At 35.7% G+C, this 15,786-nt stretch overlaps 1 protein-coding gene across 2 annotated transcripts in view; it reads left to right on the top strand.

Annotated features, from left to right (window-relative positions):
* The window catches only part of megf6a (multiple EGF-like-domains 6a), a 55,418-nt gene that overhangs the window by 26,686 nt on the left and 12,946 nt on the right, over positions 1 to 15,786 (top strand). For both annotated transcript variants that reach the window (XM_043224674.1, XM_043224675.1), the window contains 13 exons: positions 862 to 984; positions 6,160 to 6,285; positions 8,696 to 8,818; positions 9,212 to 9,334; positions 10,064 to 10,201; positions 10,547 to 10,669; positions 10,789 to 10,911; positions 11,920 to 12,090; positions 12,166 to 12,297; positions 12,733 to 12,861; positions 13,057 to 13,185; positions 14,275 to 14,409; positions 14,481 to 14,615. In XM_043224674.1, coding sequence (XP_043080609.1) covers positions 862 to 984; positions 6,160 to 6,285; positions 8,696 to 8,818; positions 9,212 to 9,334; positions 10,064 to 10,201; positions 10,547 to 10,669; positions 10,789 to 10,911; positions 11,920 to 12,090; positions 12,166 to 12,297; positions 12,733 to 12,861; positions 13,057 to 13,185; positions 14,275 to 14,409; positions 14,481 to 14,615 — 1,710 coding nt within the window. The remainder of the gene's footprint in view (positions 1 to 861; positions 985 to 6,159; positions 6,286 to 8,695; positions 8,819 to 9,211; positions 9,335 to 10,063; positions 10,202 to 10,546; positions 10,670 to 10,788; positions 10,912 to 11,919; positions 12,091 to 12,165; positions 12,298 to 12,732; positions 12,862 to 13,056; positions 13,186 to 14,274; positions 14,410 to 14,480; positions 14,616 to 15,786) is intronic.

Below are 15,786 nucleotides of genomic sequence, written 5' to 3'. Positions count from 1 at the left end.
AGATCATCACTGCACCTGTATTAGACCTAAATTATCCTATTTGCATCTTTTCCTTAAATAGGCTACCCGGTGTAATCCACTGCATCATGAATGTAAATTGAGTATGAAATGGGAGTAGTGAAGGTAGTCTGTATTGAGTCAAGCATACTAGCTTTTCCTTTCTAAATGTCAGATCTATTTAATCTCACTTTAATATTACGCTGCTGCCATATTTTATGGCAGTGTTTTGAATCCTGCGTTTCAGCTTGTCTGCATTGATCCTTACCTGATCGGTTTGCTCTGTTACTGTAATTAAACTAAGCACAGGCTGTACAACTTTAAAAGTCAGGGTGATTATGAGACACATGGCCTGAATCAGACAGAACACAAAGGGCTTATTCACCTGAAGATCTTTATAATGTGCAGATCGCACATTTCCACATTTTCATAAGTGCACTAAAGGTAATAACTTTTTGAATGGCCTTCAAGCAGTTTTAAAGGCTCAGTTCTTCCCAGAAATGGCCCAAAAGTTGTCATTATCATAATTTTGTCTGTGAAACTGTAAAAAAAAAGTTTACATACAATGTATGACAAAATGAAAATATTGATTCAGTTTGATCAAAGGACACAAATGATGGTTTAAAAACAGGTTTGCTTTTGTGTCAGTGCATCAGCAGCATCTGAGTCGCCAGCTATTGATTTTCGAGGTTAGACTTCAGTAAAAGCGAAACAGAACAGCATCTGACACAGCAAAATATGGTTTCGCATATGTCTTAGAGTAGGTTAATTTAGGAAGTTAGAATGACGTGCTTCGTTTTCTTAGGTGAATGCATTGAAAACTTGCACAACCACATACTAACTACCTCGCTTTTTCCTCCTCAGATATTGATGAGTGCCAGGTTCACAACGGGGGCTGCCAGCATAGGTGTGTGAACACCCGAGGCTCGTACTACTGCGAGTGCAACCCGGGGTTTCGTCTGCACATCGACGGACGCACCTGCATAGGTGAGTCGTTCGGGGGTCGAGAGAGGTCACTGACAAGATTGGGCCCGCATCCAAAGGTTTAGAGACTGTAATCATCACGGCCTAAGAAAAATTTGCTTAGAACTGGTTTCTCTTCAAAGCTAGCAGGGTTCCCCCACCTTGAGCTCTGTGTATGAGGGGGAATCAAAGAGCCTCTTGTTTTCTTAATAGTGGAATGTTTGCTACTGTTCTGTACTGTGCTGGTCTTGTCATGGTGAGTTTGCGATGGACCTTTGAGATAGACCAGATCACGAACCAACTGTTCTCTTGCCAGGCCTGCTATCAAACCATCGCTTCTATCTATTCAAATGTGACTATTGTGTAGAAGGTGTCAGGTGAAACCCAACAATTTAGCTAGGGAAAAACCCTGTGGGAATAAACAGTTCTCGTGAACATATCAATTTAGCTAATGGTTTTTGTGGCGATAATAAGAATGGGTTAAATAATAATTATGTATGATGATTACAGTCAAATACCTTCTTCAAAGCCAATCCCGTGTCACACAATGAGCCACACAAGATGCTTCATCTTCCAGCTGAGATGCCACATGTCAGCTGAAAAAGACTTTCATTTGGACATGACTTGCAAAAAAGCTTTTCCCCCCTTTTAATATGGTTATAATCTTGTGGTTTTCTGTGTGCGCTCATGGGGGGAAATGTTTCTTTGGGAATCTTGGCTCTGAGATTTGTCATTTTACTTCCAAGCTCCGAGTAAAGTACATGAAATGAAAGGAATGTAAAATGGCATCAGATTATTTAGTAGCATCTGTGATATGTTTTACTTTCAACAAACAAACAAAAAAACAAAACACACAGTGGAAGTCTATGCATTGCTGCGGTGATGTTTTTTATGTTCTCTAATAGTATTTATTTATATTTTAAAATAGCTTTTATTTTATATTTTAAGTTTTAATCTTAACTTCAGTTTAAGTTTTCGTGATTTTGTCATTTAGAAAAGTATTCGCATTTAAATGTTATTTGTTTTATATTAGTTTTTGTAATCTTTAGTTCAGGTAGTTAGCCAGACAATGTTAGTTAGCAAACCAGTTTAAGTTTATCATCTAATATTTATATTTTATTTGATTTCAGCTTTTTTCAATTACACTTAAATGCTGTTGTATTTGCTAAAAAACACATTTATTTGTGTCATATTTAATTGCATGTTGCATATTCTGATGAATTAGCTCAACTTGTATTGAACCTAGAACATTATTTTAAATTTCCAAGGGAATTTGGCTTAAACAAAATCAAATTACATTTACATCCCAGATGCATTGTTGGATCTGGTTATTATATAATATTTATATTTTATTTGATTTAATCTTTATTTCAGTTAGCACTGAAATGCTGTATTTTCTTAAAAAAAAAAAAAAAGTCAGAAACTAGAACATTCTTTCCCATTTCCAATGCAGTTTAACATGGAAAAAAGCAAATGACATTTATATTCCAGATGCATCCTGGGATCTGTTGACTTTGCCGAGAGTCTGATGCAGTAGCAGCATTGTCGTTCATTCTGTTTTAGCTGAATCAGCAGCTAAATCTTTTTCCTTCCCAAGAGACCTGAAGAGTCCAGGGCTGTGAGCTCCAGTCAGGCTTCAGGCTCATTTATCAGTTTTTTCCGCTATCAAACCAACTTTTTTATACAACCACAATCTGAACCAAGGCTAAGTGGGATGGAACACACTACTAGAATAAACCAGAAACACATGGCGCTAATTAATCAGTGAGGGTTTTATCCAGGGTCATTTGGTTTTGGTTAACAGTAATTCTAGAAGTTAGTAATCTTGCTGATATTTCTTGCCAGAAGCTTATTAAGTTGTGAGTTATGACCGAGACATTAATTGTTTTTAATTTTACCCAAATATTTTCTGCCAAAAGAAATATTATCATTATCCTTTATTACACACACTCTCATAATGTAAAGATTTTTCATTTTTTCCCAATTGCTTTCCCACTACACCATTCCAAAAATGTATTCTGGTTTTAGATCATTTTTGTGATAATTTATTTGAGAAGAGTGACAATTGTCTGCTTATATAGGATTTATGTGACATTTTGAAAAATATGTCTTGGATGTCTTGGAGTGCAAATATTATATGGAAGGATTTTTTAATACAGACAGGTCACTCCTCCACGTTCAGAATGACTGATATGCCTATTCATATTATGTATATCCATATATATATGCCTATGCCTGTTCATTGAGGACATTTGGCAGCACTTACCTTTAATGACTTATGATATGTGGTTCGCAGTATTATTCTCTTTGTGTCGGAGAGACACATTTTAATAATAGTGACTATATATATATATATATATATATATATATATATATATATATATATATATATACACTGAACTTTGATCATCGATATTAACAAAAATATTTAACAATGCAAAACCTAATGAGAGAGGTTTCTTAAGCATAAAGAAAAATTTCTAAAGGATCATGTGTCACAGAACAAGTCATTTTAAATACAATTTAAAATAAAAATTAAAAAATATATTTTAAATTGTATTAATATATCTTAAATATTAATTCTTAACTTTAACAAATAAATGCAGCCTTGTTAAATATAAGAAACTTTCAAAAACCTTAAAAAATATTAAGTACCTAAGCAAGCACAAACCAGTAATTTACCTAGAATTTACCAAAGTTTACTAACCTTGCATAATTTGGTAAATATAGTTATTATTTGGTACTCAAAAGCACCTATATTAATGGCAGCACTTACAGAGAGAGGCTGCTTGCCAGAAAAATGAGACTACATTAGCTGTACATTAGCTTTGTGTTTATCTGGAGCTCAGCTGTGACCTATTCTGACCCTGTTTGATGAAAGAGGTGATTGAACATTCACAGGAACAGGGTGGAGAAGACAGACTGAAAGGTCATCATCCGCCCCCTGCTGCATCATTAGGAACAAGATAATGAAAGAGCGAATGCACTAGTCTTTAGTCTTAAATCGTACAAATCGTACGAACGTACTCATAAGGCATCATTGATAAGATTACACACTACAAGTTACTGGTCATGCAGTGTTTTCAATGTCTGTTATTAAACCACAAACATTCACAATGACCATTCCCTTATCACCACACCAGATGGCTTTCAAATAGCGCAGAACAAAGCTATTTAGTGGTATTCGACCGAATATTATGATTGGTTTCCGTCCTGAGATGACTATCCTTTTTGAAAAACAGAAGAATGGCAACATCGCCAAGCATCACAATCCAAACACTTGAGTACGATGAGAGACTGTTTGTTTTTCCATCAAAGCTTCATATCAGTCATCTGAGAAACAAATGGCCGTTTGCGGTGAACTTTTTTCATTAAATGATTCAGCTTCTAAAAGGGAATTGCTTGGTATATTTTGGATGATTGGCGAAGAATGCTTTTGACAGGACTGTTGAATGATTGCTCCACATTTCTATTTTTCTGTTACTGGAGAAAAATGAAATCTACTAATAAAATATATATTTTTTTCATCGAAATAGTATTTTTTATTCACGTGAAAGTTAAAACTGATTTTGATGTAATACTCAACAGCAAGCAAGCAAATCGCACATTATGTACAAAGATAAACTGTCAAGTCAAAAGAAGTAGATATTAAATGAATTGTGGAAGTGTTGTGGAAGTATTATGTTATGAGCTGTTTATCAGGGCCAGGTGCCCGGCTATAACATAAGGATATTACAGTAAATTAGGATTTCAAAAATATATGTTTTTGTGCAAAACTACTGCATTTTTTTTGGAAATAGACTCATTCTCTGACTCCCCCAGAGTTAATATTTTTTATCAGTTTGCTTATTACACCAAAATGAGAGTATAGTTCCTAGTCATATCAGCCTAGAAAATCACAGTTTTCCTTTATCCGCCAGTCTTGGTACACAAATTATAGAAACTTTTTTGTCTTTTTTGATCGCAATGCTATGTATCTATGCTAAGCTATGCTAAAAGTGCTATCTCCATACCCGAAGATAGGCTGAATGGATTCAAAAAAGGCGAACAGTTGCAGAATGAGCCTATTTCCAAAAAAGCATAGCGTTCCTTTAAATAATGATACACCAAATCCCACAGCCTGCTGAAACAGAAAATGTTTTTGAAAAAGAAAGATCAGTGTCCAGGAATGATGTTGTCAGTGGACAGGCTTCAGATGTGTAACAAATCTGTGAACTGACCCACACCAGACTGTGAACTGGAAGTCTTCTTGCAGTTTGAACCTTTCTGTAAGAAAAAAGAAAATCCAGATGTGCTACATTGACAGAGTCCAATATAAACAGAATTACTGATATAATTAAAGCCAAAGGTGCTACCACAAAGTATTATATAAAGTGAGTGCACTCTTATGCAAACAAAGTACTTGACGGGTTTTAATTATTTTCTTCCAAGAATAATACATTTGTTTTTTAATTTAATGTCTTGAGCTGCAAAGTCTTATTAAAGTGTAAAAAAGCTTGACAGGATTTGATGAATTTTAATGCATACGATTACATTCATTATGCGTGTACAAGGCAAATAAGAGACTTAGACCAGAAGATATGCCAGTTCTTGTGGACTTGGGGGCGAAAATGTTGACAATTTGCAATGAGGAGTTTAATTGTAGAACGTACACTTTGTACAAAATAAAAAAACGCCTATGGAGAGTGCCTACGAGGATAGTAAATCTGATGTGTGATTTGTGTGTGTAAATGTATCACATACATCCATTCAAAAGTTTTTTTATGTTTTAAGGTCTCTTATGCTCCTAAGTTTTGCATTCATTTGATCAAGCATATGGAAAAAGCTAATTATTTTTCATTTTAAATTTATGTTTTAATATACTTTGAAGCAGCATTTACTCCAGATTTCAGTGTCACGCGATACTTTAAAAAACATTTTGATATGCTGATTTATTATCAGTGTTGGAAGCAGTTTTTACTGCTTAATTTTTTTTTGGAGCCTGTAATACCCTTTTGTAAAAGGATTCTTGTATAAAAAGTAAAAAAACAATAGCATCTATTCAAAATAGAGATTTTTTTTCTACCATTCAAAGATTTGGCATCTGTACTTTTTTCTTTTTTTTAATACTTTTAATCAGCAAGGATGTGTTCAATTGATAAAAAAATGACAGTGTATGTCTCTTAACAGTAATTTGATTATTCCTTATTCCTCCCTCAGCTTTCCTATCCTGTGCAGTGAATAATGGAGGCTGTGAGCATGAGTGTGTCCAGCTTTCTTCAGTTCACTTCCAGTGCCGCTGCAGACATGGGCACCAGCTCACAGCTGATGGAAAGCACTGCAGATGTGAGTCTTTCTCTTCATTCAACTTTGACATCTAACAGTACCTTGTTTTAGGGGTGCTCAGTTTTGTTGAGTTTTCAGGAAATATAAAAAAAAAAGCGAAAATTAACATCAAATGATGCTTTGTTTGTCATTTTAAAATAGCAAGCCTCCATTTTCAACTTATTGTAACAGTTAATGTGATTGTTTTACGTAGCTTCATGTTTTGTACAGTAATATTAATAGTTTAGGACAGTACTTTACAGTACAGTACAGTCATATATCATACAGTTTTGGATCGTAGTGCTAACTAGTCTAGACCGGTATAGAAGTTCATGTTAGTCAAAGCCGATCTTTTCAGCAGGGTGTAGAAGCAGTTATTTTTGTTGCTTATTTAAACTCTTTACCTTCTGAAAGTTTTGTTATGTTCATGATGTTGTCCATAAAATGTCCCGGCAGTGCGTATCACATGCTGTTAGTCAAAGAGCATGCTGACGAGAGGATGAAAGTAGGAAAAGCTTTGGTCTAGGGCTATGTCATAAAGTCAGTATGTAGCTCTTGGAAGTATGAATGGAAGGGTTCTTGGCAAAAAGGTGGAAGCTAAAGAAAGCGATCAATATCTCTAAAACCCAGATGTGCTGTTTTCTCTTGACCCTTGACTTGGATACTTAAACTTGGTATCTTAAATCACAAATGACAAACTTTAGACTAAACTTGTTGACTTTTCAAAGTGGCAGCTCAAAATCAGGGGTCAAGAATGAACTTGAAAACAGACCTCAGTTAGTGCAGCGTGAGTCACTTGTACGGCAATATCTGAAACCGCTGTGCATTTTGGCCTGCTTTAAATAGCCGTTTTCACAGAGAAACACTTATATTATTCAGCCTACAGCATCATCATCTTGGCGAACACTGTGTCAATTCCAGTGTGTCTGCCAAAATTCACATTCACCGTACACAGCCCCGCAGATCCAATGTCCTGACACTCACCAGAGCCAATGGTTCCCCTATGATGTGTTACCACTGAGAGTTAGGTGAAGACAAGAGGAAAGAACAAGGGACAGAGAGAATGTGCGTCTTTTTGTATAATTAGTATCTCTCTGACACTGATAAAAAACATGCTAGCATCTGTGTGTGTTCATGAGAGAGCAGAACAATTCAACAAATGGATAATGTTGCTATTAAACTGTTTTCGTACTCTTGTGATCAAAGTACAGATGAGTCCTGGGACAACAGTCTCTGTGCTAGTTTAATATTTAGACAGTTTTAAAAAACACTACTATTGCTGTGCAGCGCTACAGCGATGGTAATACTATAGCACATTGATTTGTTGCATGGTTAGGGATGATAAATATTTGTACAATTTAAATGAAAATGTGTTATTTTTCTGGTTATTCACCTATAGTGAATTGGGATCTTTGCACATTTGTAGGAAATAGATTCTTTCTGTGTTAATAAGGTGTATGAGTACTGATATTTAGACGAACATGATTGTGAAACCACCTTTTTAACAGTTAAATTAGCAAGATGCTAATATTGAGTAACAAAAATTATTTCAGCTTAAAATAAAAACAGAATTTAGAAGTTATACCCAACTCTGAGCAAGTGAATTTGTGATTTTGAATGAATCACTTAAGTGAATGATTCAGTGGCTCTGAAAAACAGTAGCTTTGTCCAAAATCACATACAGTCTGAGTTTACATTATATCTAATGAAGAGCTTACAAACTATAAGAAAGTATGTCTATAGACATATTTGGACAGTCAGAGCCATTTATTAAATTTTTTAATAAATCACTGTCGAATGAATCGGTTCAGCAATTGAATCAGTGATTTACTCATGAAAACAGTCCCTTGTTGCCATCTAGTGGTGTAATATGCAGAACGAATCACTGTAAAATCCCCACCAATGGACTGCACGGTAAAAACTATATCACTAATGACTATCATATTCAAAGTATTTATATGTTTCACCAATAAAGTACTTCCAAAAGACATGCAATTATGAGAGTATTATTAGTACTTAGTCAATGTGTATTTTTCTTTATTTTAAAAAGATTGTATGACCCTGATTTGCTCACTGTACTCATCTATAAAAACGTGTTGAAAAGTAAGTTTATGGCTGGTATAAACCTGACACTACTTGCTGTTCTCCAAACGCAGTATATGACGCCATACGTTTTTCTTTTCTTATTTATTCTGGATAAAATCTATCCTCCAAAGGGTCTCAAAACTGCGTTGTATATGTATGATGTGTTTTATGTCATAATGGGACTGAAGCAGCAAAGCTGGCCAAGGAGGTATGGGAATTTAGACTGCAGAAATCATGTATGTGTATTACATGGACTGTGTTGACAAGATAATAAGAGTTTGTGTGCGTGAGGGAGCCAGCCAGCGAAATGACTTATAAGATCTGACTCAAACGGCATGTGTTTCAGTGAGGAACCCATGTGCGGAGAGGAACGGCGGCTGCGTGCACTTATGTCGCAGCGATGGCGGTCATGCTGTGTGCAGCTGTCACCAAGGCTTCGCGCTGGACCCGGACCAGAAGAGCTGTGAAGGTAAAAGCTTCTGACAGCAGCAGTGAAGGGCTTTTCCACCGCGCTGGGGTTCAGTTACACTGTCATGGAAAGTATTAAATGGCCTCTCATCTGCTGGATCCTCTTTTTCCAAAGTTTTTAAAGTAGTTTCTTTCCCATGGTGTGAGAACAGTGGAAGCACTGTGTTTGATTAGACGGCTGAAAGCTGTAGAACATGGTTCATCTAAGTGAGACAGTGAACAGAGATTTCCACTCTGAAGTCCATGATGGAACCTGTTAGCGCTTGAGAGGTTGCACTCATTGATTTTCATTTAAGTAATTGTAAGAGGCTGAAATTTGACTCGACTCATTAGATCTCTGTATAAATAGAAAAAGGCCACATGTCATCAGTAAGTAGTAATTGGTGTGTTTCAGATGTCGATGAGTGTGAGACAGGATTGGCGGCGTGTGCTCACAGTTGCAGAAACACTCCGGGCTCATTCTCATGCATCTGCAATCCAGGATACGAGCTGGGCTCTGATGGCAGGAAATGCTACCGTGAGTTACCTTGAACTTAATTACGGATCAGAGAAGCACGGAAACATGCTACAGTGGTCCCAAAAAGTAGAGATTCAAGTGTGTCAAGTTGACATATCGATACCAAAGTGAAAAATAGTTTAATTTGGCGGGCTTAGTGTTTAATGTTTTTGAGAGAACTCTTTTTTTCAATGCATTTACTTGATCATAAATACAATAAAACACAATATTTAAAAAAATAACATTGCATATTTTAAAATGATTTATTCCTGTGATGGCAAAGCTGAATTTTCATCAGTCTTCAGTGTCTTTTAAAAAACATTATAATATGCTTACATGGTGTTTAAGAAACATTTTTATCATCAGTGTAAATATCAGTATTTTTGTGCATATGGTGTTTTTAAATTATTCTAAAACACATTCAAAGGAACAGCATTCATTTGAAATCTATCGATCTCATTAATGTTACTTTAATAAATTTAATAATAAAAGTATTAATTTCTTTAAAATCTTACCTCAGACCTTTGAATGATAGTCTATATTACTTGTTTAGCAATTAAATAGTTAATGAGCCACAAAATTACCTGTAAATAATGTAAGGATCGAAACTTATCTGAATTTCTTATCTGAACATGTACAAAACTTCTGAAAAACGACCATTTTTATTATCTAATTCAGTCATGTTAATGCTACTGTATGTTCATAGTCATTTTTGAACACTTGTTTCTTTTTATCATTGACTCTCTGCAGGTATTGAAATAGAGATTGTTAATAGCTGTGACTCAGATAATGGTGGCTGTTCACACCACTGTCAGCACGGCACACTTGGACCGGTCTGCAGCTGTAACCAGGGTTATCAGCTCTCCGAGGACCTCAAAACCTGTTTAGGTGGGTTTGCAGGTGTACAGACATATACATAAATACGTTTTACAGAATAACTCCAATGAAATCCATCTCTTGGATTCAGCCTGCAACCAGCTGCACTGATAAACCTTTAAAATCATTCCTCAAACAATATTAATGACTATTTCCTGCAAAAACAAATGTCAGCCAGCTGGATCTCCGCAGTTGTAGGGCTTGTGTTTTTCTGGCTGTGCCCTGAAGGTTCTCTCCAAATAATGACCCCTCTTCATAACTGGAAATGTGCTTATGTAAATACTCGGTCTTGAGAGTCCTAATACACACCGATGGCTCGTGGCCTCGCTTCCTGTACTGCTTTTTTTTTTGTTTTAGATCTGGAAGAATGCGAGGAGGGAACTTCATGCTGTGAGCAGGACTGCACAAACTACCCCGGAGGTTATGAGTGCTACTGCAGGGCAGGATACAGACTGAACGCTGATGGATGTGGATGTGACGGTATTGCATAGGAGACATCTCAGTTACTGGCAATGTGCTATATAATAATAAACAGCACTAGTTACATCATAGTGTAGTTGCATTGTATAAAGAGTGTTGCGTTTTCCACTGGTGTCTAGATGTGGATGAGTGCCTTTCTGATAATGGGGGCTGTGAGCACACTTGTCAGAACACAGCTGGCTCATATCACTGCTTCTGTGAGTTTGGAAACCGGCTTGCTGAAGATAGACACTCTTGTATTCGTAAGTACACTCTGGGGGGCACAATGGATATCAGTTACTGTATGTGGTGTGCATTAGGATGGTGTTATACACTGCTTTCTGGAATACTCAATCCTGACTGATCAGTCACAACAGTCTGTGGGCATTTTATTTTAGTAGAAAGAGACTGTTAAAGCAGAGTATAAACATATTCTAAACAGTATATATGTGTATATATATACTGTATGTATATATATATATATATATATATATATATATATATATATATATATATATATATATATATATTTTATTTATTTATTTATTTCTCAGAATACACAATTTTTCTCAGAATAAAGACCAATCAGAGTCAAAAGTTTTGTAAATAAATTTATAATAAAGTAAAATAAACTTTTTAATTAATTTTCTACAAAATTGTGCTTTGATTTCCTACAGTCCTTTATTGCACAACTTTTGATTTGAATTGTTTAATTGTGTATTTTGTATTTGTATTAATGTTTTTAATTATACGATGATAAGATGATATTGAGAAATAAGTATTGTTTGGTAGTGTGATTTATAGTAGTTTGTCTTTTATTTTGGCGTTGTATATATACATAATTAATATTGTTTAGTGCTGGCAAAGTTTTTGTTTACATAATCTGTCTGTATGTCTATATAAATGTACACACATACAATATATATTTTGAAATATATTTATTTGCATTCATTTAAATGTATATTTATAATAATATAATTGAATATATAAACATGCTCAGTACACACATATATACTATGTAAACAAAAACTCTTATTTTGGCTGCAATTACTTGTTGCAAAGACTAGCAACCACTTTGTGAAAACTAAAGGGCATGTGAATAATGAATGTGCATCAGGTATTTTATAAATATTCATCCAATAAGCCAGCAACATCTAATCATCTTGTCAAGGCTGATTTTATAATAATAACAACATTATTACTTGCATAGTTGTGTAAGAGCAAGGCGACGCTGTCTCATGTATCTACTTCTCTCTCTGTGTTCTTTGTAGCCCTGGAGAGAGCGGTTGAGGAATTGTCCAGTCCAGTGGTGGTTGAGCGACCTCTACTTCATCTCACTCTCCTTCAGGACTTCCCACAACCCCTGGAGCGTTTTCACGACTATGAGGATGACGACGGCTTTGGAGAGCTACGGGCTGAGAGCACCCTCTCTGAGAAATTTGGTTTGTTGTTATGTCAAATGTCTTTATTATCAATGGCTCTTGCTTCTCGTTAACCTTACTTTTGTCTTGTCACAGTGTGTCTGAATGGGACGTTTGGCCACGACTGCAGCCTGACGTGTGACGACTGCTCTAACGGAGGGCTGTGTAACAGTGACAGAGACGGCTGTGACTGCCCAGATGGTTGGACAGCAATCATTTGTAACCAAAGTATGTATTTCATGTTTTGTATAACCATTGAGTTTGAGATTTTTAATGTTTCGAGAAGATTCTTAAGCTCATAAAGGCTGCACTTATTTAAAATCCAGTAAAATTTATACTACTATGAAATATTATTACAATTTCAAATAACGGTTTTCTGTTTTAATTTAAAACCATTCTTCAGTGTCACATGATCATTCAGAAATTATTCTAATATACTGATTTGCTGCTCAAGAATCATTCGTTATAATTATCAATGTTTAATACAGTTTAATACTTTTAATACTGGAAGCTGTGATGCTTTTTTTCAGGATTTTTCGATGAAATTTTTCGATTAATTTCTTTCAAAACATACTGTTAAACAGTAGCGTAGGCCTATACTTGCTACTTTTCATAATTAGGTCTAAAATACATGTATAAAACACTTTCTTTTGTCCATTTTAGCCTGTCCAGAGGGATCATTTGGCAGAAATTGTTCTTTCACTTGTAAGTGCAAAAACGGTGGCACCTGTGACCCGATTAGTGGGAAGTGCCGCTGCCCACCTGGAGTCAGTGGAGACCTGTGCCAGGATGGTGAGTGACTGCGAGATTACAGCATAAAATGAAAGTGTTTCTGTGCCAGATCTGCTGTTCCAATCACTGTTGGCATGTTTAGATGGTGTTAAATACACCTGGTGTTTTATGTCTTAAATGACGTTCATACGATTTTAGATCATGTAAATCTTAATCTTCAAAACCAGAGTTTCATTTTTATTCTGTGTTCTTCAGGCTGCCCGAAGGGACTATATGGAAAGCACTGCAACAAGAAATGTAACTGTGCTAATAACGGCCGCTGCCATCGCACATATGGAGCCTGTCTGTGTGATCCAGGACTCTACGGCAGATTTTGTCACCTACGTTAGTCCAGCAGTATATCAGGCCGACTTAAAACTCTAGGAGATACTTACATAGTGTGATTTACTCAAGTAAGACATGTTCCTGGATCATCATCCTGTTCTGGACTTTCACAACATTCCTATGAAGCAATCAAAGCCCTAATCCTATTCCAAACCATAACCATAAAATCAAAGGGAAAAGATACAGTGGGGTCCAGATGTCTGAGACCGCTATTGCTTCTATTTGCCCTTTTATTTTGATAGTTTAATATTTTTTAACTAATTTAATGGTTTTTAAAGCTGATAGTCATGTTTTCCAGCGTGCTTTGATAGAGAAAGAGCATCTTCAGTGGAAAATAGACAAAATCTGATTGCTGTACAAAGATCAACACATAAACAATGTCACACAATTTCTTATTTAATTACTATCAAATGTTTCTTAATTTAAAACCCATATTAGTTTACGTTATTAATTAATATAAAGTAAAAATAAGCAATATATTTATTACAGCATATCATATTAATCTTGGTTAGAGATGTTAATAAACATACAGCTGTTCATTGTTAGTTCATAGGATCCATTAAATAATGTGAACACATTCAGCTAAGATTAAGGGAATAGAAAAAAGTTTGTACCCAAGCTTTTTTTTGGTCACCATTGACTTCCATAGTAGGTAAAATAAATACCATGGAAGTCAATGGTCACTCAAAACAGCCTGGTTACAAACTTTCTCCAAATTATCTTCCTTTGTGTTCGGCAGGACAAAGACATTCATACAGGTTTGGAATTATTTAAGGGAGAGTAAATGATGACAAAACTTTTTCTTCAATAAATGTTTTACAGTTATATGTCAGTGTTAATTTTTATTAACTAATGTAAACAGATTGAACCTTATTGTAAAGTGTTGCCCCTAAAATTTAGTTTCAGGGTTTAAATTAAATTTATACATCGATACATTCATTGATACATTGATTCAGTGGATTGTAGTTCCAGAACTAACAAAGATGTCGATCTAGGAACATGCCATATTTGGGTTAATCGCTTTATCTTTTTACCATCTGATGCTTCTCCTGCTTGCAAACAGAATGTCCTAAACAATGTCTTTTCCAGCTTGCCCCAAGTGGTCGTACGGATCTGGCTGCTCGTCGGAGTGTCAGTGTGTGCAGCAGAACACGCTCGAGTGCCATCGACGTCATGGAGCGTGTGTGTGCAAGCCTGGCTATCAGGGCAAGACCTGCAACCTGGGTCAGTTCAGGGAGCCCCCTTCACGCTTGTGTGTGGCAAACATGTGCTATCTGTTGTTCTTTGTTTTTTAGAGTGTGATAGCGGATACTACGGTCCAGGATGTAAATCAAAATGCCAGTGTCCAGCGGGAGTGTCTTGCCATCACATGACCGGGCAATGTCAGCGTTCGTGCCCAGCCGGTCTGCACGGAGATCACTGCGACCGAAGTGAGTTAAATTTACGCATTAGCTGAAATGCCATATGCAATACACCGTGCTATAAGAGCTTCATGAATTTGTGGCGATTTCTGAAAGTCTGTTGTTAAAGTTTTGCTGACTAGCGTTTTGACAGTATGAACAACAAGAGCAGGCCAGGCCAAACACAGCTGCCAAACACTGAAATACATGATGGAAATACCTTTATCTCCTGGCTTGCTGGTAAAGTGTGCTCCCTTAACACAGATATGATCCTGTATTTCACTCAACTGAACATCTAGAATAAATATTGCAGCCCAACTTGTTACAAAACTGATTTTAAAAAGGGGAAATGTGTTGAATAACAGGAATTTTTTGGGTCTTTGATGAACTTGTTTTTCTTGATAATCTTCACGTAATTTTCACAAACACAACTTTCGTGAATTTTAAAGCAATCTTTAGCTATGAACTAAGTACATTAGGGTCTTGCCTTTATCATCACCATCACTAAGCTTCAGAAAACTCAGCCCTTATTTAAAATATATTTTCCCTAAAAGTTTGAGTTTGAATAGCTTGCAAGATTATAAATACAATGAGGCTGTAAAAGTAAAAAGTAGAAGTATTTTCCTGTTTAGCTTGATAATGTAGCTTGATATGTAGTCCTGTTTAGCCACTTGTTAAAAATAATTTTTCAGTAAAACCTTTTTTTTTTATCTATGTGATTTTACTGCTGTATAATAAAATGTGACATTGTCTTGAGCTTATGTTAAACACAGACCTTATTTCAAAAAATTAGCCAAAAACACTTCACATAAATCCAGTAAATTCAACTCTCTTCTGAATTTAGGCATACAATAATACATCATCCTTGCAGTGCTCAATAGCAAAATAAACTTCAGAAAGGGAGGAGATAATTTGCCCTTATTTGTTGTTGATGTAATAGGCTGTGCATGCAGTAAAAGTATGTATTTGGTATTTTAGTGTGAATTCATCTGTCACTTGGTTGTAGATGCCAGTATGGTTGCATACACCCCCCATCTTCAAACTATGAACATGAAGTGAACTACAAGAATTTGTCAATTTACTGCACATATAGATATTAGTAAAACTATTATGTTTAATACAAAGGGTCAGGGAGGTTGGAAAATGGCAGAGGAAAACTAAACCAAGAATCTTTTTGATTAAAGAAATCTTATACCGTTTA

This window comes from Puntigrus tetrazona, chromosome 23 (genome assembly GCF_018831695.1).
Source record: "Puntigrus tetrazona isolate hp1 chromosome 23, ASM1883169v1, whole genome shotgun sequence".
In the NCBI taxonomy this organism is placed as follows: Eukaryota; Metazoa; Chordata; class Actinopteri; order Cypriniformes; family Cyprinidae; genus Puntigrus; species Puntigrus tetrazona.
Note: the sequence above shows the minus strand (reverse complement) of the source record. Positions and strands in the feature narration are given on the sequence as shown.